The sequence below is a fragment of the Erpetoichthys calabaricus genome, chromosome 15 (assembly GCF_900747795.2).
Source record: "Erpetoichthys calabaricus chromosome 15, fErpCal1.3, whole genome shotgun sequence".
Taxonomy (NCBI): Eukaryota; Metazoa; Chordata; class Cladistia; order Polypteriformes; family Polypteridae; genus Erpetoichthys; species Erpetoichthys calabaricus.
The window spans coordinates 4,763,560-4,791,254 of NC_041408.2; the positions used below are offsets into that span (position 1 = coordinate 4,763,560).

General features: G+C 42.3%; 1 protein-coding gene across 3 annotated transcripts in view; it reads left to right on the forward strand.

Annotated features, from left to right (window-relative positions):
* pak5 (p21 protein (Cdc42/Rac)-activated kinase 5) overlaps positions 1 to 27,695 on the forward strand; it is a 150,903-nt gene that overhangs the window by 4,168 nt on the left and 119,040 nt on the right. The window contains exon 1 of one of the 3 annotated variants that reach the window (XM_051919501.1): positions 27,093 to 27,494. The exons of the other annotated variants lie outside the window; for them this stretch is intronic. Within the exon in view, the coding sequence (XP_051775461.1) occupies positions 27,470 to 27,494 (25 nt within the window). The 5' untranslated portion in view covers positions 27,093 to 27,469. Of the gene's footprint in view, positions 1 to 27,092; positions 27,495 to 27,695 lie in introns of those variants that run through there. 3 annotated transcript variants of the gene reach the window in all.

Sequence of the window (27,695 nt, forward strand, 5' to 3'; positions counted from 1 at the left end):
GTAGCTGCATGCATTTTATTTGAACCCTTTTCTTAATTGGTGACCAGTTTTTGCTGCTAATTAACAGTTTCGTTTAATTTTCGTTGATTTCTTTTTTAAGATTTGTTCCCCGGAATTTCCTCATCCTTCCTCTGAATTGCTTCATTTCTTTCCTTAAACAGGAATGAAACGTGAAGTGAAGGAGCCAACCGAAGTCCAACTACGTCAGGGCCTCAAACTCCAAGCAGTTGCTTGTCGTTAATACTTTAATTCCATTGCTTGTTGTGCAATCGTATACATTTCTGAAATTGTTGGTTTTCTCTTTTCTAATGGGCGGAGTGGTGGCTCTGAGGTTAGGGATCTCCAGTTGCCGGTTTGAATCCCACAAACGCCCGAATTGCCTCCACTCCATTGGGCCCCTGAGCAACCCGCAGTCGCCCCGTCCTCGGTATGTCGTTAACCTTCAGGCAGGTCCTCCAACTTGCAGGGAAAACTCAGAGGTTGGTGGGAGAATTGGCACTCCAGTCACTGTAAAAAAACTCACATTGTTCAGGGTGGTCCGTCGTGTGGTAGGTGTGGTAATGTGATGTAATCTAAGAGCAGCTGTTAAGATGTTTTGTGGACCCGAACACATCAGCACTACTGAGACCTTCATCTTTCTTTATAGTCATATATGGTACAATGGTCACAGTTTGCTGGTCCCGTTTTTGGCTCATTTTGTATCTCATTATTGCTTGGCAGCTACTTAATACAAGTATGTGAATGAGAGGGAGGTCAGAGGAATGGTGAGGATGAGGGGAGTAGAGTTGGCAAAGGTGGAAGAGTTTAAATACTTGCGATCAACAGTACAGAGTAACAGGGATTGTGGAAGAGAAGTGAAGAAGAGAGTGCAGGCAGGGTGGAGTGGGTGGAGAAGAGTGTCAGGAGTGATTTGTGACAGACGGGTATCAGCAAAAGTGAAAGGGAAGGTCTACAGGACGGTAGTGAGACCAGCGATGTTATATGGGCTGGAGACGGTGGCACAGGAGACAGAGCTGGAGGTGGCAGAGTTAAAGATGCTAAGATTTGCATTGGGTGTGATGAGGATGGACAGGATTACAAATGAGGACATCAGAGGGTCAGCTCAAGTTGGACGGTTGGGAGACAAAGTCAGAGATTGTGTTGGTTTGGACATGAGGAGAGACGTTGGGGATATTGGGAGAAGGATGCTAAGGCTAGAGGTGCCAGGGAAGAGGAGAAGAGGAAGACCTAAGACAGCGGTTCTCAATCTGTACGAATGTTGCCATATGTGGCGTAATTTCACTATTTGTAAGGAAATTTTAAACTTGTAGCGGTGTATCGGCAGCAAAAAATATAGGCATAAATTTTATTAGGGTTTCAAAAAAACATTAGGGGGGCACGATTAAAACTGTTATGAAAACTCGGGTCGCAAATACTTAAAGGTTGAGAAACGCTGGTCTAAGAGAAGGTTTATGGATGCGGCGAGAGAGGACATGCAGGTGATGGGTGTAACAGAACAAGATACAGAGGACAGAAAGATATGGAAGAAGATGATCTGCTGTGGCGACCCCTAACAGGAGCAGCCAAAAGAAGAAAAAGAAACAATTAAGGGCTCTGAGTCTTCAAGAGCAAGTGAATTAAAATTAATTAAATTAATTGAATTTAAAATTAATTATAACAGGTCACTAATTAAAGAAAGGGTTCGAATGAAAAGCTGCAGCCACTGCGGCCCTCCAGGACCGGAGTTGGGGACCCCTGGTGTATGGCCCACCCTTACTGGGTAAGTAAATAAAAAAAAAATCAGAAAAGAAAAATCTGGAACATTACAAAATTACTCTTAGAAAAGGTGAAGTATAGATAGATAGATAGATAGATAGATAGATAGATAGATAGATAGATAGATAGATAGATAGATAGATAGATAGATAGATACTTTATTAATCCCAATGGGAAATTCACATTATATATATATATTCACATTCACATATAGGAGGACATATTGAATTTGATGTGACCTGCGTGAGTGCCTGCGTGCAGGTGTGTGTGATCTCCATCCAGCCCCGCTTTCCAGAGATTGGTTCCTTCCTTGCACCCTGCTCCATCACAGTAGAATCCGTCCCACCGAGTCCTTGCAATGGGTGACTGGCGGTGTAATCAGGGCTCGCCCTCTCCTTCTGCCAGCGCGCTTTCTCTCGCACTTTATTTTCTCTCTAAGTGACGTGACGGTTACCCGGCGTCCGTATTTCACGAGCACGGCAGTGTAGGCTTTCTCTCATAATAAACCGCGTGTCCAGACTGTGAAAGCTGCTCCATTCCAGTCATGTGGATTGTTGGAAGTCGCCTTTCAAATATGCTGAATTGCTGTAGCACAAAATAACTCATTAGGGCAAATAAATTCTAATGCAACATATGATTTGCATTATGATGAACTGCGAATTGCGCTGGAACTCACTGTGTTCAGTTGATTTCATACATTTTTGCTCAAGTTGTGGGGATTCTGAGGGCGTCCGGAAGGCAGAGGGTGTTGGGAGCAGGGTGGAGAGGCGAAGAATCGATCGAGTGATGTCATTAATTATCAGTTTTGACTTTGGCAGTAATTGAATAAATATCTGGGTACATACGGATTTTCTTTTAATGTCAATTGGTATGTGTGTATTCATGTATAAGGAAATGTATTCATTTCTTTAACTATTACAGTATGAACCCCTGTGATTACAAAGGCTGATTCGTGCTTCCTCACGCCTGCTTAGCCTATGGTGCAGCCTGACAGGCAGCTCCTCAAAAATGTCACTACACGTCACATCGACGCGAACCCCTCTGACTCTGATTGGTCAGTTTGGTTACGTCCGTGTCCTGAAACGCCGATCATTCACTTTTCTTGTGCGTTACGAGCACCGCCAATTAGCGTTCAGGCATGTGCCAGACACGCGGCGCGACGCAGGAGTATAAAGCAGCCGTAAGACAGTTAACTATAAAGCTTTACAAAATAAGGACTTTCCTAAATCAATTCGTATACGCGTGGCCTTTGCTTATTTCTTACCTAAGAGCCAGAAAATGTGTTTATGCACTGAGATTACAATATACACAGCTGGGTTTAACAGACAGTTCATTAAAGCTTGCAAGGTTCGGATTTTTTGCCATTATGCGCGACCTTTGCCTATCATCGTACATGAATGGAGTCAGTGGCGTAGCTAGGGGCGGGCGGAGAAGGCGGTCCGCCCCGGGCGGCACATTTTTTCGGGGCAGCATTATTGGCCAAAAGGCTCAGAACACACTCACGTGTAAGCAGCAGGGTTCAGAAAAATAGCACTCATTAATAAAAAAAAGTCAAATTCTCTAATTTTCATCCACAAATGCTTCAAACATCATTTTCAGACGGTCCTTCTGTGATGGCATCAGACACGTCAGTTGAAATTTATGAGGCAATAACAATAATAAACAGAAACATTACACCGATAATAATTTCTAGGAAGATAAACAACTAATTCACAAAGTATAATTTCGTTTCGTTATCAATCCGAATGCGTTCTTGCTCATCCCCACCTATCACTTGTACACCACACCGGTTCTGGTTTTCGCAGCGTAATTATATTAAACTAATAATCAGAACACGGCTTATCAGTGCGACTATACTATATTCTTGTCTAGTTGATGCTTATAAATAATTATAGGCGAAAAAAATATTGCTGTTTCTCTCTGTATAAATACATCTATGCAAAATGTATCTTAATTTTTCTCAATACGTCATTTTAATTTTCTGTTTAAATAAATTAACATATTCAGATATGTTGGAGGGCGGCAAATTGAAGCCCCGCCCCGCCCCGAGTGGCGCGAACTGGAGCTACGCCATTGAGTGTCTCCATCTCGCGCTCTTTGTTATTATGCTGCTCTGTGGAGATGCTTCTTTTTATTTTCATTTAATGAAGGATGATTTCAAAATTGAGATTATTGCCTAAAGTCTTTTATTTTTTAATGCCTGATTTGAGTTAAGCACTTGGGAGCCGATCTGAAAAAATATGTTGGGGCTTTTTTTTTTTCATTCATAGTAGGCTAATAAATTTGAACTGGGCACACGCAGAAATAAATACGGGCAGTTGGCACTTTGTTGGTCAGGCAAAGGAAGCTCCGAGGCACTAATGGTGCTTAGAATCCATTGGGGGTCCTGGCAGCACTCGGGCTGTGTGATGTTCTTGTCGTAGTTCCTGAGCAGGATTTCACAGATCAGCCTCAGAAACAGACGCCTCAGCCAGGGAGTGTTATGATTTGCTCAGTTTAAGACGTGGAACTTTTCCTTGCATTATGTCTCCTGAATCTAACGATTAATTCATGGTGGCGCAGCATTATTTTGATTTTTCGAATGGGTGCCGCCATGTTGTTTCCCGTTACTGGCACGCTGCTCCCAGTTGCCATGGAACGTTACTTCAGACGTCACCAGGCCTTGCGTCATCAGCACCACCCTATAAATCTGGAGCTAAGATATATTCCGTATGTGTGATTTGTATAAAAACGCTATCAAACTGAGCGCACATTTCCTCCTTGAAATTCTGGGTTCCAGTCTTGCGCTTTTCTTTCTGACTTTGATTTCAGGTAGGCGATTGGATTTCGGTGCTAAAAGGTTTCGTGATTAAGGTTTCAACATGTTTTCTGGTTTTGACTACGTTTTATGTATTTATAGTCCTCTTCTCACCCTCAGGCAGAACAGGAAGCCAGTGTCATGCTTTGCATTAAAGGGCCAAGGATTTTTAAAAGATGACCGGGGAACAGAAGTGGCCAAAAGACAGAGATGGGCTGAATACCGGGAGATTAAAAAATGAAAGCAACCAAAACACAAAGCAAGAAAAATGAGAGCAAAAATATTTAACCGTAAAGATCGTTAACGGCAGTAATAGCAAAGAAAGGCTCTTTTCTTGAATCCGTAAACTCGGATATGGTTATGGACCTTGAGGTGAACTTTCATCCCATTGCAACGACTTTGATGGTGTGGGAGGGTGAAAGAAATGCAGAGACAGTCCAGAGAAGTGCAAGGTTGTAGCATTCACAACCGCTTCAATTCATTTGGGGTTAATTACGTCAACCCCAAACTGCCTTAGGACCCCTTCCTGCAGCGCCGAAAGATTACATCAACTATTAAAATGGATTTATACAAAAATGACTCAGTGAAATGAAGCAAAGAATCAAAATATAAATAATGACGTACTGTATATACAAAGATAGCTTTAAAAGTCTTTAGTGCTTGGGACTTCTAGTCCTTTACATCTGCTTAGAGTGACGCCTATCGACCATAAACAAAACTGTGTTGAATAGCGCCTCCCTACTGGAAACAAAATGTCATTGCAGGAAAATGTGAAAATGAATGAAAAAAAACTTATAATAAAAAATGCAACATTTTGCACTCATCAGACCAAAGAATATTTTTTTTGCACTCACAGAGAATAGATAGATAGATAGATAGATAGATAGATAGATAGATAGATAGATAGATAGAACTATTAAAAATCATGACGTGTACATTCTGAAAACCTACAATAACTGCAGGAATGAAGCATGATTTTGTGATTTTTTGTCATCAGTCTTAAACTAGAAATATACAATTAAACCACAAATGCTAGAAATGTGTAAGTCACACATGTTAACAAACTGGCAACGTTAAACTTAACAAAATCAGATTCAGGCTCAAAATGTTTCGATCACCCGCTGTGTAAATTAAGCTGGAAAGAAATTAGACATGCATAATGGGACAGACTCATTTCTTGAGGTCAGACTTGTGTAAGATTTACGAGTAGTCAATAAGATACCACAGCTTGAAAGCTCGAATATCGGGAAGGTTAAAATATTTGCAGAGCTTTTTTTCTTTTCTTTTTTTTTTTTTTGCCCATGAGCTGCAACTGCATTCAGAGCTTCATTTATTTCTGATATCAGCCCGCAAAAGTATGTCATGTGTATCTTACGGCAAAATGCTCTTAAATGTCATTGAGCTTATTGCACGTCAGATTGTTTTAAGCAGAGCATTGTTCAAGTGGGCAAGAAAATATCCTGTATTCTCCTGTGAGCTTTACTGGATGAACTGTTCAGATGAAGGAGATATTCGTATTTGAGGTGAGGGGCGCAAAGGAGTTGCTTTCATATATTGTGGTGGGTGCCACATCAGATCCAGAGGCTCAGTGGATTCAGACCCCTTCCCTTTCTGAAAGCTTTATTGCATTTTAGACTTAACTTGTAAAGGATAAATTTTCCATGTTTCCTCCTGAATATACACTTAATATACCATAAGAACATGTTTTCAATAGATTTCCAAATTTAATACAAATCAAAGGATGAAATCTCTCATTCCTTGAAGTATTCGAACCAATAATTCCAGACTTTGCAAAGGCCATTTTTGCAGCAATTCCACCTTCCGGTCTTCTTGGTCTTGACAAACGTTCTGGGCAGTTGATATCATTCTTCCTGACAGATCTTTTAAACCTGTGTTAGATTGGATTGGAAGTGCCTGTAAACTGCCATGTTCAGGTCTCTCCAGAGATAGTCTATGGGGTTTAAGTCTGGGACAGTCCAGTACACTCAGAAACTTGTAGGAAAGCCTCTCCAGCCTTGTCTTGTATCTATGCTTTAAAACACTAAACCACCGCCCCAGGCTGAGGTGGTGTGCACTCTGGAACAGATTGTCTTCAAGAACTCTTTGTATTTGGCTGCATTCAACCTTTCCTCTGACCAGTCTCCCTGTACCTGCCGCTGAGGAGTACTCCCATAACTTGATGCTGCCACCACTATGCTTCTCTATAGAGATGATAATAGGCAAGTAATGAAGAGCGCCTGGTCCTCAACAGACATAGTGCTTGGAGTTCTGCCGAAATAGTAAAACGTTTGCCTCATCAGACCAGAGAATCTTTTTCCTTGTGCTTTCAGAGTCCAAGTGATAGATAGATATTAATTTTAGTATAGTCGGTAGGATCACAAAATTAGACAGATATTAATTTAGTGTAGTATGCAAGATAGATAGATAGATAGATAGCATAGTTGTCAGGATCAGATAGATAGATAGATAGATAGATAGATAGATAGATAGATAGATAGATAGATAGATAGATAGATAGATAGATAGATAGATAGATAGATAGATATTAATTTTAGTATAGTCGGCAGGATCACAAAATTAGACAGATATTAATTTAGTGTAGTATGCAAGATAGATAGATAGATAGATAGCATAGTTGTCAGGATCAGATAGATAGATAGATAGATAGATAGATAGATAGATAGATAGATAGATAGATAGATAGATAGATATTAATTTTAGTATAGTCGGCAGGATCACAAAATTAGACATATTAATTTAGTGTAGTAGGCAAGATAGATAGATAGATAGATAGATAGATAGATAGATAGATAGATAGATAGATAGATAGATAGATAGATAGATAGATATTAATTTTAGTATAGTCGGCAGGATCACAAAATTAGATACATAGATATTAATTTAGTGTAGGAGGCAAGATAGATAGATAGATAGATAGATAGATAGATAGATAGATAGATAGATAGATAGATAGATAGATAGATAGATAGATAGATAGATAGATAGATAGATAGATAGCATAGTTGTCAGGATCAGATAGATAGATAGATAGATAGATAGATAGATAGATAGATAGATAGATAGATAGATAGATAGATAGATAGATAGATATATAATTTTAGTATAGTCGGCAGGATCACAAAATTAGATACGTAGATATTAATTTAGTGTAGGAGGCAAGATAGATAGATAGATAGATAGATAGATAGATAGATAGATAGATAGATAGATAGATAGATAGATAGATAGATAGATAGATAGTGTAGTTGTCAGGATTAGATAGATAGATAGATAGATAGATAGATAGATAGATAGATAGATAGATAGATAGATAGATAGATAGATAGATAGATAGATAGATAGATAGATAGATAGATAGATAGATAGATAGATAGATAGATAAAAATTAAAATTAAACAGAATGAAAACTTCTGCCCTGGCAGTCCTAGTCTCAATGAGGCACTATACAAACATATTGCTGTTGGTATACAGGACCCCCCTAGCATTTCTTGACACAGTTCTGCTGAATTATTGCCTGAATGTCCTCAGTGTTGGTGTGTCACAGAGAGGATGTGCAGCATTGTTCATAATGGTACTCAGGTTTGTCTTCATTCTCTGCTTCACTATGACCTACAGAGGGTCCAGAAGGCATCCCATAATTGAGCCTGCTCTTTTTAACTAGATTGTTGATTTGGTGGCCTTCTCTTGAAGTGATGTTAGTAGCCCAGCTCACAACAACGTAGACAAATCACACTGACCATCACAGAGCTGTAAAATATGTGACGGATGTCACTTTCCACATTAAAAGAACACAGTCTCCTAAGGAAACAGAGTCTGCACTGCACATTCTTCTTTAGTCCGTCTGTGTTATGGGACCAGTCTTGCTTGTCATTCGTATGGACCCCAAGTACTAGAGGAGCAGACCACCTCTACATCCACTCCCTCAATATTGACCACATATACAGTAGAGTGTCTTTTGGCCTGACAAAAGCCAATAAGCAGTTCTTTGGTTTTGCTGACATTAAGTTGCGGAAATATCTCAACATTCTCACCCGACTCCTCTCCTCTGTCTCATCCCCTTTATCCATACACCCCATAAGTACAGAATCATCTGAGAATTGCTGCAGGTGACCTGACCTGCTGTTATATTTCTAGTGAGGGGTGTGCAGAGTGAAGAGTAAAGCAGACAGGCCTGGTCCTTGTGGTGCTCCAGTGTTGCTCACACAGTCCTCGGGTCTCACAAACTGCGGTCTGCCCAACACTTAGTCTATTATCCAGGACACCATAGACTCATCCATCTGCATCTTGCTTATACAATGATAAAATATACAACTGGATGCAAAGTATGAGACAATTCATTTATACCAAGCAACACGGACTTGCTGACCCAGTCGAATCTTTTACCAGGTGATGTATATAAAGATCGTTTTTATTCTAGAAGTATCTACTGAATACATCGGTTAAATGACGTGTATACAATGAGACACCCCATAAATCTTAGTGCATTATGCAAATTCCCAGTGTGCGGGTTTTTAATTGATGCATAATTTGTTTTTATACTTTCAGGATGTTTTGCCGGCTTTCAGGGTAAACAGCATTTTTATACATTTGTGAGCACCTTTTGAAAATGGTTAATTGACATACTCATGTTTTTATGTTTAATGGCTTACAGATTTGGTCTTTCAAGAAAAGTTTGTCAATCACAGAATGTGACAACAATAAACAGAAACGTAAAATGCAGCAAATGTTAAGAGAGGCCTGTCATTGTACAGCTTATTCCAATTCTGTGACAATGAGGGGCCATCTTATTCCTGAGTACTGGGGTTACAAGTCGTGTCAGAGTCTCATAAACTGCAGTCTGCCCCACAGATAGTCCATCATCCAGGTCACCACAAGCTCGTCCACCTAAATGTCTCTGTTGACCGTTTAAAAGGGGTGACTGGACAGCCAGCATCGTCCAGCCTTGACAAATAATTGAATCCTCCACTCCAATCTTTGTCTGTTAGGCAAACTGCAATGGGTCCCGGTGGTCTACCACAAGAGGACTCATATAGCCGAGGACCAGCCTCTCAAAGGTCTTCATGATGTGAGACATAAGCGCTACAGGTCTGTGGTCATTAGTTGAAGAGGCGCCTGCTTTCTTTGGGGCAATTTAGGGTATTTTCCTCAGAAGTAACACTTTCTGGAGCCTTAGGGACAGACTGAACAGATGTCTCCTTACTTGGTCTTCAGTTATGGACATCTCACAGTGATGGTTAGAGGTGGTCTCGTCACTGGCCATTCCAGTTGGTGTGGTAGGAGTTGTTGATATGTAAGGGATGGCGTGGCTGGACCGGTCATTGGCAGGAAGCGACCATCACAGGACATTCACCTCCTCCTCCTATGTGAATTTCCCCTTGGGATTAATAAAGTATCTATCTATCTATCTATCTATCTATCTATCTATCTATCTATCTATCTATCTATCTATCTATCTATCTATCTATCTATCTATCTATCTATCTATCTATCTATCTATCTATCTATCTATCTATCTATCTATCTATCTATCTATCTATCTATCTATCTATCTATCTATCTATCTATCTATCTATCTATCTATCTATCTATCCATGATACTCATTGTTTCCTGCCAAACTGGACAGATAGGACCACTTGTTGTTAGGGAACTTCACTTTTTACAGCAAAAAGACCTTGAAATCGGATCTTTAGGACTGCAGACCTTGAACTATAGGGGAGCAGCACTCACTGCTATTCCACCTGGAACTGAAACACCAGAAAAAAATGAAACATTAGAAATGAATTTGTAATTATATTTACACTGGAGTGATCTCTTCGACAACTGAAAGACCGACGAGTTAAATTAATTAACAAACCTGAGGTGACCTTCTCATCCAAAGCTGGTCCCACCTGTCTTGGACTCGGTGCTGCTGGGATATGTATTATAAAAGTTGGATTAAGTGTGTTTAAAATGGACATAATTGAATTAAGGATTTGAATAATTTCAAAAATATTTTATCACTAGCTGTCCTCTGTGGCTCTGCCCACGTAGTAGTGAAACAGTTGTGGGGCGGCATGCTAGGAGGATTAATGGAACTGAAACACTTTGTAGGATAATGAACTGAATCGTTGTCTTCTAAAGCAGTATTTATTGAAGTGTATGTCCGAGGCAGCGTGTCAAATAATTTCAGCACAAATTGATTAATTCTATCAACAGTGTCGTTTCTTGGAGCGAGGATAGAACGTTCCTCAAAATCTCGAATTGAAGGCATGTCCGGGTATACTGCAGTAATAAATTTGTTCAAATCTTGAACTGACGTGGACAAATCATCATTGTTTATTGCAATAGCATTGTCTCTAGTCTGTAAGGAACCGTCCCCCCACTTCCAGTAGTTGCTGGGAAAATCTTGTGCTTCCATGCTGAACAAAGCAGGTATTGCTAGCTAAGCGGAGGTAACATACACTCCAACATGTGGCGAGAGGTAGAGCGACTCGAACTGAGGCTGGTGCTTGAGTGAGGAGGGCCCACCCCGGCTCCCCACTCCTGAGGGTCCTGCTTCTCCCTCCCCTCTGCCCGCAGCCTCTTCTCTCAGATTAGCGTGAATAAATCGCTGCCATAAGCGAACTATGATACTTAGAGCGATGAGAGAAGTCACAATATCAACCGGAATGTTCAAGCAAATTCTAGAAAAAAACAATCTAAGTCCACTAAATAGCTCTCTCGTGAAAAGCGGACAGATGTACAGACAGACATCCATCCATCCATTTTCCAACCCGCTGAATCCCAACACAGGGTCACGGAGGTCTGCTGGAGCCAATCCCAGCCAACACAGGGCAGGAACCAATCCCAGGCAGGGTGCCAACCCACCGCAGGACACACACAAACACACACCAAGCACACACTAGGGCCAATTTAGAATCGCCAATCCACCTAACCAGCATGACTTTAGACTGTGGGAGGAAACCGGAGCACCCGGAGGAAACCCACGCAGACACGGGGAGAACATGCAAACTCCACGCAGGGAGGACCTGGGAAGCAAACAGCAGCGCTTCCCACTGCGCCACCGTGCCACCAGACAGACATTGGATTTGATATATTTACATATATATATATATTTATATATATATCCATCCATCCATTATCCAACAATGAACTGCCAGGGACATAAAAATATTTTGTTGAGTTTAGTCTTGGTAGAGTATTATATTCCTCTACTTTCCCCTTTTATATTATTAATATGTCGGCTCTGTCAAAACGCCTCAAATCTCACAGACTTACCACTGTTTCTAAGGTATTATAGTATATAACGTCTCCCCACCTTCCCTCCTACATCTATAACCTCAGGCAATTAGGTGTAGTAAAAGACAAGCAGGAGTTAAGTTACACATAAAATAATGTATTATTGAAAATATTCATAAATAATAGCAATATGCAAAGTACATTTGAATATTGGCAACCATACAACCTGATCAAATGGTGATGTGTAGTTTCAGGCGGCACACAGACTTGTTAGTTACTTAAAAATGTCTCTAGTTAAGGCATCATTTGTGTCGGCTTTCTTCAGAACAGGCCGCATTGCCCGTCTCAATATGGCTGCCGAGCTGCGCTCTTCATTGTGTTGTCCTTTTCAGTTCATGGTGTGAGATGGTCATTCAGAAGTTTGGAAAGAGAGAGAAAGAGTGAAGGAGTGAGCAAATTTATAGATTCTCTGTCCAACCCCGACAGCCAATAAGGCGTCATGGTACTTAAAGGCTTCTGATACAAGCCAATTCCAAACAGCCATACTTCAGACCAATGGGGGGATAGAACACCTTCACACCTGCCACCCCCCCCCAAAACTATATGTTAAGGTAGCTTGGCAGCCGGGCTGTCCTATGGGGGCTGAAAAACATTTGCCAAACTCGTTTCAGGCATTTCCCCCAACTCTGTCATAAAATTCACTTTCCTGACTTAGTTTTGTCTAAGTTACAAATAAAGACATACAAAATATTATCAACTTAAATGCAAAATCTCACATCACAACACATTGCAATGAAAATTTAGTTGTAATGAGGTTCTGTATTTGTCACTATGGTGCTTTCTTTCACTTGCGTCCAGACGTTTGCAATCATTTCAATAGCTTCTTTCACGTTAATTTTAATCTCCTCTTGTCTACAAGTTATGCTGATGACTTATTTTTCTCAGCATTTCCTTGCGATAATACACTTTCAGGGTGCGAATGATGCCCAAACCCAATGGCTGAAGCAGTGCTGTTCAATTTGGGTGGGAGGAATTCAACGTGAACATTATCTAAATGTGGAAGCATGTTGTGGGCAGCTGAGTTATCAGTCAGAAGCTGAATCATCCTTTTCTTCTTCTTCATATTGTGAGGTTTCTGAACTCTTTTCGGACCCCTCCCGCCCCCCACCCAACGGGAACGACAAGCTGAAGTGCGTCCCGAAGCGCGATTGCCACATCTGTGGAAGATTGTTTGTCCGTTGCCGGGGCAGGGCAACAGCGGGCTCACAACGGTGCAGTGAGGCGCCACAGAAGCAAATCCGAAAAGATTGTGGGCGCGCTATAAGTCCCTGTCTTACACCCCAAAATATGAGTCTTAGTCTCAGTAATTTAGGAAAAACAGCTTTATTCAGCTTGAAACAGGAACAGAACGGTTATTTATTGTAGCGGGATCTGCCGCTCTCCTATACACAGACACAGCAGTCAGGCAGGGCGGTGGCCAGGTTAGTGGCCAAGTAATCCTATTCCCTGCATTTCCAACGTGCCTTGCATTACCCATCGAGATCTTTTCTGTTTGCTTCGGTGTGAGAGTGCAATTGCTCCGCCAAAGGCTAAACAGTCTTCTACAGACGCAGTGATCGCACTTCGGGACGCTCTTCGGCATGTTGTCCCGTTGACGGAGGTCCCAAGAGAGTTTAGAAATCTCACATTTTCTTGAATGATAGATAGATAGATAGATAGATAGATAGATAGATAGATAGATAGATAGATAGATAGATAGATAGATAGATAGATAGATAGATAGATAGATACTTATTAATCCCAATGAGTGCCACATTAATAGGAATGTTTCTTGAACGAGCGTCACTGAACCACAGAAAAACGGCTTTTTCAATGTCCTCAAATGCAGCAGTACACATACGTTTGCAACCTGTGATTTTTCTTTTTTTTTTGCTCGGTCTTTCAAGAAAGTTGACAATGTTGATGGCGAAATTCCGAATTCACTGGAAACGTCTTTTTTTTCTTTTTGCCGCAATCAAGAGATGCAAAAATTAAATTATTTTTTTCTAATATCCATCCATCCATCCATTTTCCAACCCGCTGAATCCGAACACAGGGTCACAGGATTCTGCTGGAGCCAATCCCAGCCGACACAGGGCACAAGGCAGGAACCAATCCCGGGCAGGGTGCCAACTCACCGCAGGACACACCCACACACACCAAGCACACAATAGGGCCAATTTAGAATCGCCAATCCACCTAACCTGCATGTCTTTGGACTGTGGGAGGAAATCCACGCAGACACGGGGAGAACATGCAAACCTCACGCAGGGAGGACCCGGGAAGCGAACCCAGGTTCTCAGGTCTCCCAACTGTGAGGCAGCAGCGCTACCCACTGCGCCATCATGCCGCCCTCTTGGGGTCATCTGCAAACTTAACCAGCTTGTTCTTTAAATTTCTATCCAAAATATCACATCTTGCCTGTAGAAGGGGCCTGAGTTGCCTCGAAAGCTTGCATATTGTAATCTTTTAGCCAATAAAAGGGGTCATTTTGCTTGACTTTTCACTATATCCCAAATATTTATAGATATTAAAAAATAGCAGTGGCCCCAACACTGACCCCTGCTGGACAAAACGCTACATTTCAGCCCATTCTGATAACATCCATCCATCCATCCATAGTCCAACCCGCTATATCCCAACTACAGGGTCACGGGGGGTCTGCTGGAGCCAATCCCAGCCAACACCGGGCACAAGGCAGGAAACAAACCCTGGGCAGGGCGCCAGCCCACAGCAGTTTTGATAACATTCCTCACGCCATCACCCTCTGCTTCGTGTGCCTGAGCCGATTCTGCACCCGTCTCTACCCTGAACTCCCACGTCTTCCAATCTGATGCCCACCCTCTCATGTGGCACCTCATTAAAAGCTTTCTGAAAGTGCAGATAAATCATCTCGTGGGCACCACTCTAGTTGTGTCCTTTTGTTGCTTCCTCATAGAATTCCAGCATGTTAGTAAAACACGACCTCCTCTTCTGAACCCGTGCTGACTGCCCAGTAAAACACCTGTTCTTGCCAATCTTTTCCTTAATGATTCATTTCATTAATTGATCTGCGATGCATGTTAAGTTGTATATGAAATACAGTAAAAAAAAAAAGAACACGACCATGGTATTTTTTTCATCATTTATACTTTTTGTATTTAAATATATGCAGGCAGAAAGCTAAAATTCCTTTCTTTCATGCAGTGCTTTCTTAATGTTCCCGAATTCTGCTCTTGTACCCGTTTACCTCCAGCGGACAAAGTTTGCATTCAACTGTAAAGACGCATTGATGGGTCGGAGCCACCGGAGCTCATAAGTCACCTCTGTTTCCCATTTCAGCTCCCCTTGTGAGCGTAAAGAGGGCAACTGACTTGATCGTGTCGACAGAATCGTAAAGCGATGAGACACAAAGGCCTGCTCTGACAGAGACAATCCAGCATTGATGGGTCTTCTTCACAGGCAGTGTCATTGGCGAGGAAATGCCACATGAAGAAGAGTTGGCTTGTTTATTAGGGTCACCCTTTTTTTAAGGGTTTCCAACATTCCCCCAAAGCTGTACACCTTAAACTGGTGAGTCTAAATCTCTTTAAACAAAAGAAGACTAAGAGGAGACCTGATTGAAGCGTTTGAAATGATGAAGGGAATTAGTCCAGCGGGTCGAGACGGTGACTTTAAAATGAGGTCATCAAGGACACGGGGACACAGCTGGAAACTTGTGAAGGGGAAATTTCACACAAACCTTAGGAAGTTTTTCTTTACACAAAGAACCACAGACACGTGAAATAAGTGACCAAGTAGTGTGGCAGACAGTCGGACTTTAGGGGCCTTCAAAACTTGATGTTCTTATAGATGAATTAAAGTGGAGCTTTGTTGGGCTGAATGGCTTCTTCTCATCCAGATTGTTCTAATGTTCAGTGTCGGCAAGCGTGGGTGCGGGTGGACAGGCTGGTACCCTCAGCTCCCACCCTGAGCCCAGTCCTAATGGGATAGGCCCTGGCTGCTCCCTTGTCCTGAACTGCACATACATTTGTACATAATCTCATGTTTCTCCTGTCTTTAAAAGGACACAGCCACGCAGACGGACATGCACTTGTGCATTTTATGGTATGGTAGTGGTTCTCAAACTGTGGGGCGGGGGGGCGCGAAGATGTGAAAAAGAGAAAACAAGAATCGAAAATATGAAAAATCCATCTATTGAAACCAAAACAAATGAACTTAAACTACATTCTGATACTAGAAAAATAAATATGGAGTTAGATAAATGTCGATAAAAGTTAAGTAGGTATAATAAAATATGCATCTATGATGTATTATTAATTAAAAAAGAACAAATTGGTATTAGTGGGCTCCTTTCAAAAAAACGTTAGGGGGGGGGGGGCGATTAAAACTGTTATGAAAACTCGGGTCGCAAATACTTAAATGTTGAGAAACGCTGTGGTATGGTGTTTTAGTACAGCAGTGTGCAGTAAACCAGCAAAGCAAAACACTTTTATAAATGTCTTCAAGGTGTTCTTTGAGAGCATCTAGATTTTAGTAACACTAGAAGAGTGGTTCTCAAACTGTGGGGTAACAAAAAAGGGGGCACGAATGTTGCCATATGTAGCATAATTTCACTATTCGTAGGAAAATTTTAAACTTGTAGCAGTGTATCAGCAGCAAAAAATCTAGGAATACATTTTATTAGGGTTTCAAAAAAACATTAGGGGGGGGCGCAATTAAAACTGTTATGAAAACTCGGGTCGCAAATACTTAAAGGTTGAGAGACGCTGTACTAGGGGGCTTTGCCCCCCCTGCTCGCTTCACTTGCCAACCCCCTGGCCTGCGTTATGTGCCAGCCACTTCACGTCCCTGCCGCTTGTGTCTGTGGATTTCATTTTCACCAAACGACAAATCTTTTAATTCTCGTGGATACGCCTCTTCATTGGGAGGCAACACTACTTTTCCCTGACGGCAACACGAATTAGACGATCTACAAGTCTCCGACTTAAAGTGCCTTGAGCATGGGAAAGGCGCTATATAAATAAAATGTATTATTATTATTGTTAAAGTTTAAAGCCTTACAATATCTCCATACTTGTGTCATACCACCCGAGAGTGGCAGCCTTTTCAGCAGCTCCGTGTATGACTTCATTTTTCTACTTTTATTTTTCTCTTTTTTATTGATCACTCCTATCACTTCATTTTATGTGGATTCGTTTCCTGGACATCAGTATGCTGCTGCTGGAGTATGTGAATTTCCCCTTGGGATTAATAAAGTATCTATCTATCTATCTATCTATCTATCTATCTATCTATCTATCTATCTATCTATCTATCTATCTATCTATCTATCTATCTATCTATCTATCTATCTATCTATCTATCTATCTATCTATCTATCTATCTATCTATCTATCTATCTATCTATCTATCTATCTATCTATCTATCTAATCCTGCCAACTACGCTATCTATCTATCTATCTATCTATCTATCTATCTATCTATCTATCTATCTATCTATCTATCTATCTATCTATCTATCTATCTATCTATCTATCTATCTATCTATCTATCTATCTATCTATCTATCTATCTATCTATGTCTCTTTTCACTTTTACCTTTTTGTCAATATCACTTTGAATTTTGATTCTGTGTTTGGACTTACATCGTGACAATGCACCGTATAACTGACCGTGAGTGAATATCGTTTCATTGTCTCCATACAAACTGTGTCTGACAATAGCATTCACACAAATGACAAATGATTGGACGGTGTGCGTGGTTGTAAATGTTTTAGATGTGGCGGGACTTTTACAAATCTCTTTGCATAAAGTCTTGTCTCGCAGGGCTTGAAATTTTCTCTCGCAGGATTTCACTTTCACCAAATAACAAATCTTTTAATTCTCGCGGATACGCCTCTTCATTAGGAAGAAACACGACTTTTCCCTGATGGCAACACGAATTAGACGATCTACAAGTCTCTGACTTAAAGTTTAAATCCGAAAAATATATTCGATCTCTTTTCGCTGTTCCGTTATTTCAACGAGTAATAATTTCTGTTTGTTTGCGCCAATGCGATCTTTACTATCATTTTTTTGAGACTTTCACACTTTCGTACTTCCATTATCTCTTACCTGCTCTGCATGTGTGTTGCGCCAACGTTTTTGAATCTTTTTACGACGTTGTACTTTATCATCTACTCTTTGTCTTTTATTTCCGGCCCCGGGCCTGGTTAAATCACTTGCCACAAAGTCTCATCTCGCGGGATGTGAAAGTGTCTCTCTGAGAAAGTCACGTCTCGTCACAGGATAAAAAGTCTCGTCTCCCAAGATTTTTTTATTATAATAGAGAGATATTATAAAATTCTCAGACACACTTGATGTACGCTATTTCAGGGTTGCATGGAGCCTGTCGTGGCAGCAGTATTAGCAGCACAATATAGCAGACATGTCTAGAGGGAGCACCAGTCCATTACAGGACCACTTATCATGTACACCCACCCTGACAAATTCATTCATTCATTCATTTTCCACCACTTATGTGGGACCTGGTCGTACCACATAATCTCAATCTCAATAGTGAGGCTCCTACAATCTTTCCCCAGTAATACTTGACAACTCATACTGTGGGATCGCAAGTTGTCTCTGGCCCATCTGGGAAATGTAATCCTCCCAGTGGGCCAGGGTCTTCCATGGGATCTTCTCCCATGGTTGTGCTCATAAAACCTCCACAGATGGCCAGACCACCTCAGCTGGCTCCTCTCGCTGTGGGGGGTCAGCGGCTCCACTCCTAGCCTTTCACAAATTTCAGTGCTCCTCACCCTATCACTGTGGGAGAATCCAGCCACCCTGCGGAGAAAAAGCTCATTTCGGCTTCACGTCCTTTCCATCATTACCCAAAGCACTTGACCATAGGTGAGGGCATATACACAAAGGGACGCCGTTTGTGCTGCCCAGTTCCCTGATATGGACAATGAGGGGCATAATAATAATAATAATAATAATAATAATAATAATAATAATAATAATAATAATAATAATAATAATAATACATTGTTCTTTATATAGCACCTTTCCCATGTTCACCGTCCAAATGGATTTTGACCGGCACTGTCTGGGGTTGTGACTTTGTACCTGCCAATGGCCACCACCTTCCTCAGCAGGAATGGGTGGATTGAGAGGCTCATTGGCTTCACGTTCAGCAGTGGTGGTCACACAAGGCACTGAACAGCTGACAGGCCTCTGTTGTTCATGTCCACAGCTGTTCCCATTTTGTTATTTTATCAATAACCCTGGAAATTGTAGTCCGAGAGCGAGCGTATTTTTTCTTTTCTTTTCTCTATCAGTATATTTTTAGTACACTTACCTATTTATTGAAGAGCACCAATCAGCTCCTGTTTTAAGTTGAATGGGGTATATTTCCTGGAAAATTGAAAATAAATCATATCTTTCCCAAACAATGTTGCTCTCTTCTGTCAAGGCAGTATGGTTTTATCGGAAGCAGCAATTTTGCAGGAGACGTTCTCATTACCGAAGTGAATAGGCCTATTATTTAAAGCACACAGCTCCGTTATTACTGCATGCCGTGTGGCTTTGAGATGAATTTGCAGTTGGCGAGACGTATTGTTCTTGTTCATTCACATAAACCAGGGGGTTACGTCAACATTTTTAGATTTACCTTTCACTACGGTACAGCATGTGCACAATTGTACATAATTACTGTAAGTATGGCAAAAAACATACATTTAAATAACAATAACATAACCCAACATAAGGAGCTTAAACTCACTTAATCGAATTGACTGCCACAAGGCGCCATAATACGGTGTGAAGCTGAAGGCAACACTGGGCAGGGTGACAGTCCACTGCAAGGTCTATTTGATGAAATGACTCGTAGTTTAAAATCTTTCTGCCATCTAATTGTTTTCTTACTTATTATATATTTGCAATAATGATGATAAAAATGGATGACAAGAGCAATGCAGCTCCCCTATCACCCTGATTAGTGGCATCAGAAAATGGATGGATGGATATTTTAGTCAATTCTTCATTTTATCTAACACTCTTCTCACAGACACATCTCACTCGGGTCAGATCCCGGCCTGCTACAGGCTAAGTAAACTGAGGTTGGGTATTAGCCAGTGAATAGAGCCAATAGCCCTCTTGCCAAAAATGTGCTCTATTGGGGACTGGGGTAGCCTAATCCATACATGGTGTTGGTCACAAACTGCTCACTGAATATGCCAAAAGTGTGGGCATTTCAGGCTCGTCAGGACGCCTCAAGCCAGAAGCCCTCAGCTGTGTCAAGAACCATCCTATCAAATGATAGAACTACAGTCGTCACAAACACCTCCAAAGAACTACAAGACGATTGGCTTCTCTTCGGTGGTATTTGTACGTGTGGTTATACTGCAGGGCGGCACGGTGGCGCAGTGGGTAGCGCTGCTGCCTCGCAGTTGGGGGACCTGGGTTCGCTTCCCAGGTCCTCCCTGTGTGGAGTTTGCACGTTCTCCCCGTGTCTGCGTGGGTTTCCTCCGGGCGCTCCGGTTTCCTCCCACAGTCCAAAGACATGCAGGTTAGGTGGATTGGCGATTCTAAATTGACCCTAGTGTGTGCTTGGTGTGTGGGTGTGTTTGTGTGTGTCCTGCGGTGGGTTGGCACCCTGCCCGGGATTGGTTCCTGCCTTGGCTAGGATTGGCTCCAGCAGACCCCCGTGACCCTGTGTTCGGGTTCAGCGGGTTGGAAAATGGATGGATGGATGGTTATACTGCAGTGTAAATTAGGTGCGAAAACTGCATTTTACAGCAAGTTAAATATTTCCTTTACTTTGTACCACGTTTCCTTTCTCTTAATATGTCCGCCATGGTTACTAAAAGAGGAGTATTTACACAGGTTCAAAATATGAAAGAACACATTCACTGGAAGTGTGCGCCCCCTGCTGGACACAGCGTCAACATAGCAAAACGTGGGGTCACATCAGTCTGACAAACCTTTTATGTTTTGTGCATGCAAGGTGCATTTAGATTAGATTAGATTAAATAAACGTCATTAATCCCATGGGGGAAATTCAGATGCATACAGCAATAGAATCATAAACAACAAAAAATACAGACTTACAGGACAAATAAAACAGCCGATCGATCAATCGATTGATGAATAAATAAAAATGAACTTAATGAGTACATCAGGTAGAAGAATTGAATTCCTTGGTAACAGTTTGCAGAAAAGACCCCCAGAGACGCTCCTTAGCACATCACAGTGGAATGAGCCCGTGGCTAAAAGTGCTCCGAGAGAGAGAAAGAGAGAGCACCTCCTGGAGGGGATGGAGGGGACTTTTCATGATGGCATCCATTTTTGACGTCATCCTCTTTTCCACAACAGTTTCCAGTGTGTCCAGGGTTGTCTTTCCTGATAAGTTAGTTCAGCTGTTGTGTTTCTTTTGAGGTTGTGTTGCTTCCCCATGAGACCACAGCGTAGAACTCCACATTGGCTACTATGGACTGGTAGAACATTCACAGCAGCTTGTTGCACACATGAGAAGATTTTAGTTTAAGAGGTTAATATTTAGGGTAGAGGTCCGTACACACTTATATGGACCGTTTATAAAGTGAACTTGAATAGCCAAGCTTAAAAATCAGATTTAATGGGTCACTATTAGCTGAAGTCTGAATGTCATATTGTCCCGTTCGACAATTTACAGATCCAGATGCATATTGTATGAACTTTTCAAATATATTTTATAAATTTTTCTCCAGAATTGCTCCACTACAAGCTTTATAACACACCGGTGAGGCCTCATCTGGAGTCCTGTGTGCAGTTTTGATCCCCAGGCTACAAAAAGGACAAAGCAGAAGTAGACAACGTCCAGAGAAGAGCAACTCGGCTGATTAAGGGGCTGCATGGGATGAGTTATAAGGTCAGAAAACTGAGAGTCCACCTCGTGAGAAGGATTTAGGAGTCGTAGTGGACTCGACACTATAAACTGTCAGACAGTGTTCAGAAGCCATTAAGAAGGCTAACAGAATGTCAGGTTATATAGCACCTTGATATGTGCAGTACAAGTCCAAGGAGGTTCTTCTGAAACCTTATAACACATTGGTGGAATCCTGTGGTCTCCAGGATAGAAAAAGGACATAGCAGCACTAGAGAAAGTCCAGAGATGAGCGACCAGGCTGGTTCCAGGGCTACAGGGAATGAGTTATGAGGAAACATGAAAGAGCTGAGCTTTTAAAGTTTCCGAAAAATGAGATTAAGAGGAGACCTGACTGGAGTGTTTGAAATGATGAAAGGAATTAGTCCAGTGGATCGAGACGGGGACTTTAAAATGAGTTCATCAAGAACACGGGGACAATGTTGGAAACTTGTTAAGGTTAGGAAGTTTTTCTTCACACAGAGGATCACAGACATATGGAGTAAGTTGCCAATTAGGGTGATGGACAGTAAGACTTTAGGGACCTTCAAAACTCGACTTCATGTTATTTTGGAGGAATTAAGCAGATAGGACTGGCGAGCTTCATTGGGCTGAATGGCCTGTTCTCGTCTGGATTGTTGGGTTTAAATTTCACACAAACATGTAGCAAGTTTTGGTAACACGTTAGGTACTACAAAAACACATCTATTCCTCATTTATGTTTTGTAACAAGACCTTATCAAAAGCTTCTTTGGGTCTTCATAACACTTGTAAAGAAAGCATCAGTAGATGGGTATTGACATGCTGGTAAAACGACTTGTTAATATGAAGGATTCCAAGGTCTTATAGTAAATATGTAACATCGAGAATCTCTGTTGAGCCTCCTCAGACCATCCAAAGTGAGGTTTTGTAAGTTGGGCACATTGTGGAGATGAAGAAACACTTGACTGATGCTTTGTAAGTGTTATGAAGATCCAAAGAAGAGTTTATTAAGGTCTTGTTACATAAGAGTTACTGACTAATTGATACTTTTTGCTGTAGCTAAACTAAAGTGTTACCAAAGTTGTTCTTGTCACAGGGACCCACAAACACATGGAATACATGACCAAGTAGGGGGGTAGACAGGAGGACTTTAGGGACCTTCACAACTCGATTTGATGTTATTTTAGAAGAATTACAGTACATGGATAAGACTGGCGGGCTTTGCTGGGCTGAATGGCCTCTTGTTCTGGAGCTCCAAGTAGGTGGAGTTGACTCCAATGGGTGGTCCAAGTAGGTGGAGTCTAGCTGTAGACCTCCAGAGCTCTGCCCTTTTACACTGTGGTTAACATCAGGGTTGTGGGATGGCTATCTAACTCAAATAAGGCCAAGGTCACACAGAGAACCACAGAGACATGGAATACGTGACCAAGTAGGGTGGCGGACAGGAGGACTTTAGGGACCTTCAGAACTCGACTTGATGTTATTTTAGAAGAATTACATGGATAGGAATGGTGAGCTTTGCTGGACTCAACGGCCTGTTCTCCTGGAGCCGTAAGTAGGTGGAGTTGACTCCAATGGGTGGTCCAAGTAGGTGGAGTTGACTCCAATGGGTGGCCCAAGTAGGTGGAGTTGACTCCAAAGGGTGGCCCAAGTAGGTGGAGTTGACTCAAACAGGTGGTCCAAGTAGGTGGAGTCTAGCTGTAGACCCCCAGAGCTCTGCTCTTTTCCACTGCGGTGTACATCATGGTTGTGGGAGGGCTATCTAACTCAAATAAGGCCAAGGTCATGCAGAGAACCACAGAGACATGGAATACATGACCAAGTAGGGTGGCAGACAGGAGGACTTTAGGGACCTTCAGAACTCGACTTGATGTTATTTTAGAAGAATTACATGGATAGGACTGGTGAGCTTTGCTGGACTCAACGGCCTCTTCTCCTGGAGCCCTAAGTAGGTGGAGTTGACTCCAATGGGTGGCCCAAGTAGGTGGAGTTGACTCCAATGGGTGGCCCAAGTAGGTGGAGTTGATTCAAATGGGTGCTGCAAGTAGGTGGAGTCTAGCTGTAGACCCCCAGAGCTCTGCCCTTTTGCACTGTGGTGTACATCATGGTTGTGGGATGGCTATCTAACTCAAATAAGGCCAAGGTCACTCAGAGAACCACAGAGACATGGAATATGTGACCAAGTAGGGTGGCAGACAGGAGGACTTTATGGACCTTAAGAACTCGACTTGATGTTATTTTAGAAAAGTTAAGTGGAACTTGGGAAGTGTAAATTTCACACAAACATTAGGAAGTTTTTCTTCACACTTCACACTATGGTTCCCAGTAGACACTTGGAATAAGAGACTAAGTAGTTTTGTGGACAGTTGGACTTTAGGAACCTTCAAAACTCGACTTGATGTTATTTTTGAAGAATTAAGTGGACAGGACTGGCGAGCTTTGGTGGACTGAGTGCCCTCTTCTCGTCCAGATTGTTCCACTATCACATTAGGAATGGGGGACAGTTCACCGAATGTCCCCCCTCCTACAAATACCACCATAATACAAGAATCCAGCAAAAATATCAGAATGTGAAGCACATTCAAGTCTGGTGAACCAAAAATAGTCGTCTCTGGAGTTAAGCGATGACGTCCCCAACCCTGGGAATTAGTCAAGTCTCTTTTATTTACACTGTGAATTGTCCTGCAAAACAAAAAAAAATAAAACAAGACAACTTGTTACAGTCGCCACAAATATTATCCTTCCGAGCTGCAAAATAAATGAGACTCAATTTAATTATGAAGAAAAGCAATTAACTTCTTTCTTGTGTTACTGATCAGCTCTGGTGTTATTCCACTGAATGATTTAACTGCTAATAGAGCAGCTCTGGTAATTAAAAGTGTAAATTCATTAAAAAAAAGTAAATTAAAGAAGAGATACGAGGGGAAGCGAGCATGAGAAAACGTCTAGTTTCCAGCTGAGAAATAAATAGTCTTCTTCATCGCCGAGCATGAAGATGGACCCATTTCATTATTTTTTCCGTTAGGGTTTAAAGTCACGACGTCTAACGCGATGATTAGTTTCACAGTTTCTTAACCCAACGCGCTGATTAATGGCATGGTGGGCTGGTCATTAGGGCTCACAGCTTTACTTCAGAGTGTGAAGTTACAGTCCCAGCCTGGAGACCACCGGTGTGGAGCTGCCATCGTCTCTCCATATTCTTCTAAATTTCCATAAGGACACAGGAGTGGATCTACCATCAGGGCATTCAGGGTTCACGACTATAGAGGGTCCATGATGAGCACAGGCCTTTTCACCAAAGTGACCCTCTCCCATCCATAAAACGATTGAGTGTCCACCCTTACTGAAAGCACGATCAGCTGTCTGGTAAGGGGCAAAGACACCGCCCTGGCCTGTGGGACGCTGCCAAAGCAGTTTGTACAAAGTACTGGATTAAGGGTCTCGATAGTTCTAAGGAGGCGGCACGGTGGTGCAGTGGTAGCGCTGCTGCCTCGCAGTTAGGAGACCCAGGTTCGCTTCCCGGGTCCTGCCTGTGTGGAGTTTGCATGTTCTCTCCGTGTCTGCGTGGGTTTCCTCCCACAGTCCAAAGACATGCAGGTTAGGTGCATTGGCAATCCTAGATTGTGCTTGGTGTGTGTGCCCTGTGGTGGGCTGGAGTCCTGCCCGGGGTTTGTTTCCTGCCTTGCGCCCTGTGTTGGCTGGGATTGGCTCCAGCAGACCCCCATCACTCTGTAGTTAGGATACAGCAGGTTGGATAATGGATGGATAGTTCTAAGGAATGTGAGATTTCACGCTTTGAATTTGAGGAAATTTGCAAACCTTTTCTGAAAACAAATTGTCGCTTTGGTGCTACTGAGCGTTGATTAATGGGCAGATATCGTCAAAGGTGACACAAAAGAGTCACAGAAAGGTTTGGGGCAGCCACCCGTATAATTTTCCCTGGTTGCAAAAATGTTGAAGAAAGAGTACATGCAGTATGTGTACAGATTCAAGTCCAAAACAGAACTGACTTGAGGAGGCAAAGATGGCGGTTTGAAGGGAGAGTGGAGGATGAGAGGAAGTGGCGTCATTGGGCCTGGGACTGGAAGTGATGTCATTGGGGGCAGGCGGAACTTCCCATAATCGGTATGCAGTGCAAAAAGAGAGAAAGGATCAATACACTCTGCCACCCCCTGGTCTGGCATGGAATTACCCTCATTCAGTCCCCTTTAGCTGCCCCACATGCTCACGTGTGTGACAGGACACAGGTGTGGATCTACCATCAGGGCATTCTGGGTTCACGTCTAGGGGGTCTATGATGACAACAGGCCATTTAACCAAAGTGACCCTGTCCCCTCAATGAAACGATTGAGTGTCCACCCTTATTGAAAGCACGATCAGCTGTCTGCTAAGGGGCAAAGATACCCCCTGGTCTGTGGGCGCTGCCAAAGCAGTTTGCACAAAGTACTGGATTAAGGGAATTGATAGTTTTAAGGGGTGTGAGATTCCACGCTTTGATCTTTAGTAAATTTGCAAAACTTTTCTAAAAACAAATTGCCGCTTTTGGCTACTGAGCGTTGATTAATGGGCACACATGGCAGATTTATTTATTTCAAATTAAATTTATAATGTAATAAAGAGTGCAGAAAATGAAGGGCTCCAAACACTTTCTGGGTCCACTGTAAATCGTGAACACGAGGGGCACACACGAGAACTGAACCCGGCTTCTTGCAGATGGAGTGAACTGGTTAAAACTTGGGACATCACCCCTTGAGGTTGTGGGTGCCAATCCCACTACTGACACCAAGTCGCTTCCCCTGCCTGCGTTCCAAAACAAAAGAAATGTAGCCACCTGACTCTCGATTGTTGTAAGTCGCCTTTGATAAAAGGTGTCACCCAAATGAATGTCATGTAAATGCGAGGCCACTTCATTAAAATGATTTAGACTGGCATCTTTTACACATTTCGTAATTCGATGAATAATACTCTTCTCTTTTACACCCAACAGTTACATCACGTCATTCAGCGTGATGAGTGGTGTGAGGCGCTTAGTGCCGATTGATTTAAATTAGTGCAGCTGTTAAAAAAACTAAACGCGCTAATTACCTTCCATTGATTGGGTAGTTAACCTCGTGAAAAACCTCGGGCGGCAAGGTGAAAATAAGACAGCGGGGGGGTCAAGAAAGTGAAAAGGCACAAGTGCAGCAGGGTGAAATCCGAGGACGCTTTCGGGACGCTCATTTGCAGGCTGGCATTGGTAGTGACAGAAGCAGCTGGCCTGCTTTCTGCTATACTTAGTCGGCCGGATCGGCCATCGTCGGGGAAGAACGCACGTCTGTCATGCCAATCAGCCACTCGGGCCTCTGCTATTTGCTGCATCAGGCCAGATGTACTCTTTTCATTCATCCCTTTGATAAGAGGCTGTGTGCTCACAGCCGGCACATGCTGATTTATTTCCTAACAGCCGAGCGTGAATTTCCATTTTTTTTTTAGCTGTCTAAAATGCCTGTGCCAGTTGGGCAAGGCGAGGCCTGGGAAAAAAAAAATACCTTTACATCCTGGCAGAAAAATCCAACATGGGAAGCTTATGTTGTCTGCCGCGACTTGCTGAGGTCTGTAGTTTGGGATTAATGTGCATTGGAAGTTATCAGACTGTGCACGGGCAAATACGACAAGGCATTTGAGAACAACGCCGGACGTCAGATAGCCAGAGGGAGGCCGGCATGGAGGGAGGGCTGCCCTTCTGATCGCAATGAAAAGAAAACAATCGAAATTATAAAGAAATTGCAATAAAGATCTGACTGAATGAACAATATGCAGCATTTTTCAGGTAAGAATAATATTATTTGTATTTAAAAAATTGGGTTCATTTTGATTAGGTTGCCCTTTATTTATTTATTCAGGAATGACCAGGGCATATCCATATCCCGCAGTGATAGGCATTGGAACCACTTGGCCCTTAGCTGGAGAAGCTGGTGAAGAAATGGATGGACAGAGAGATGATGATGTGCTGTTAATATATTGTAGTCAT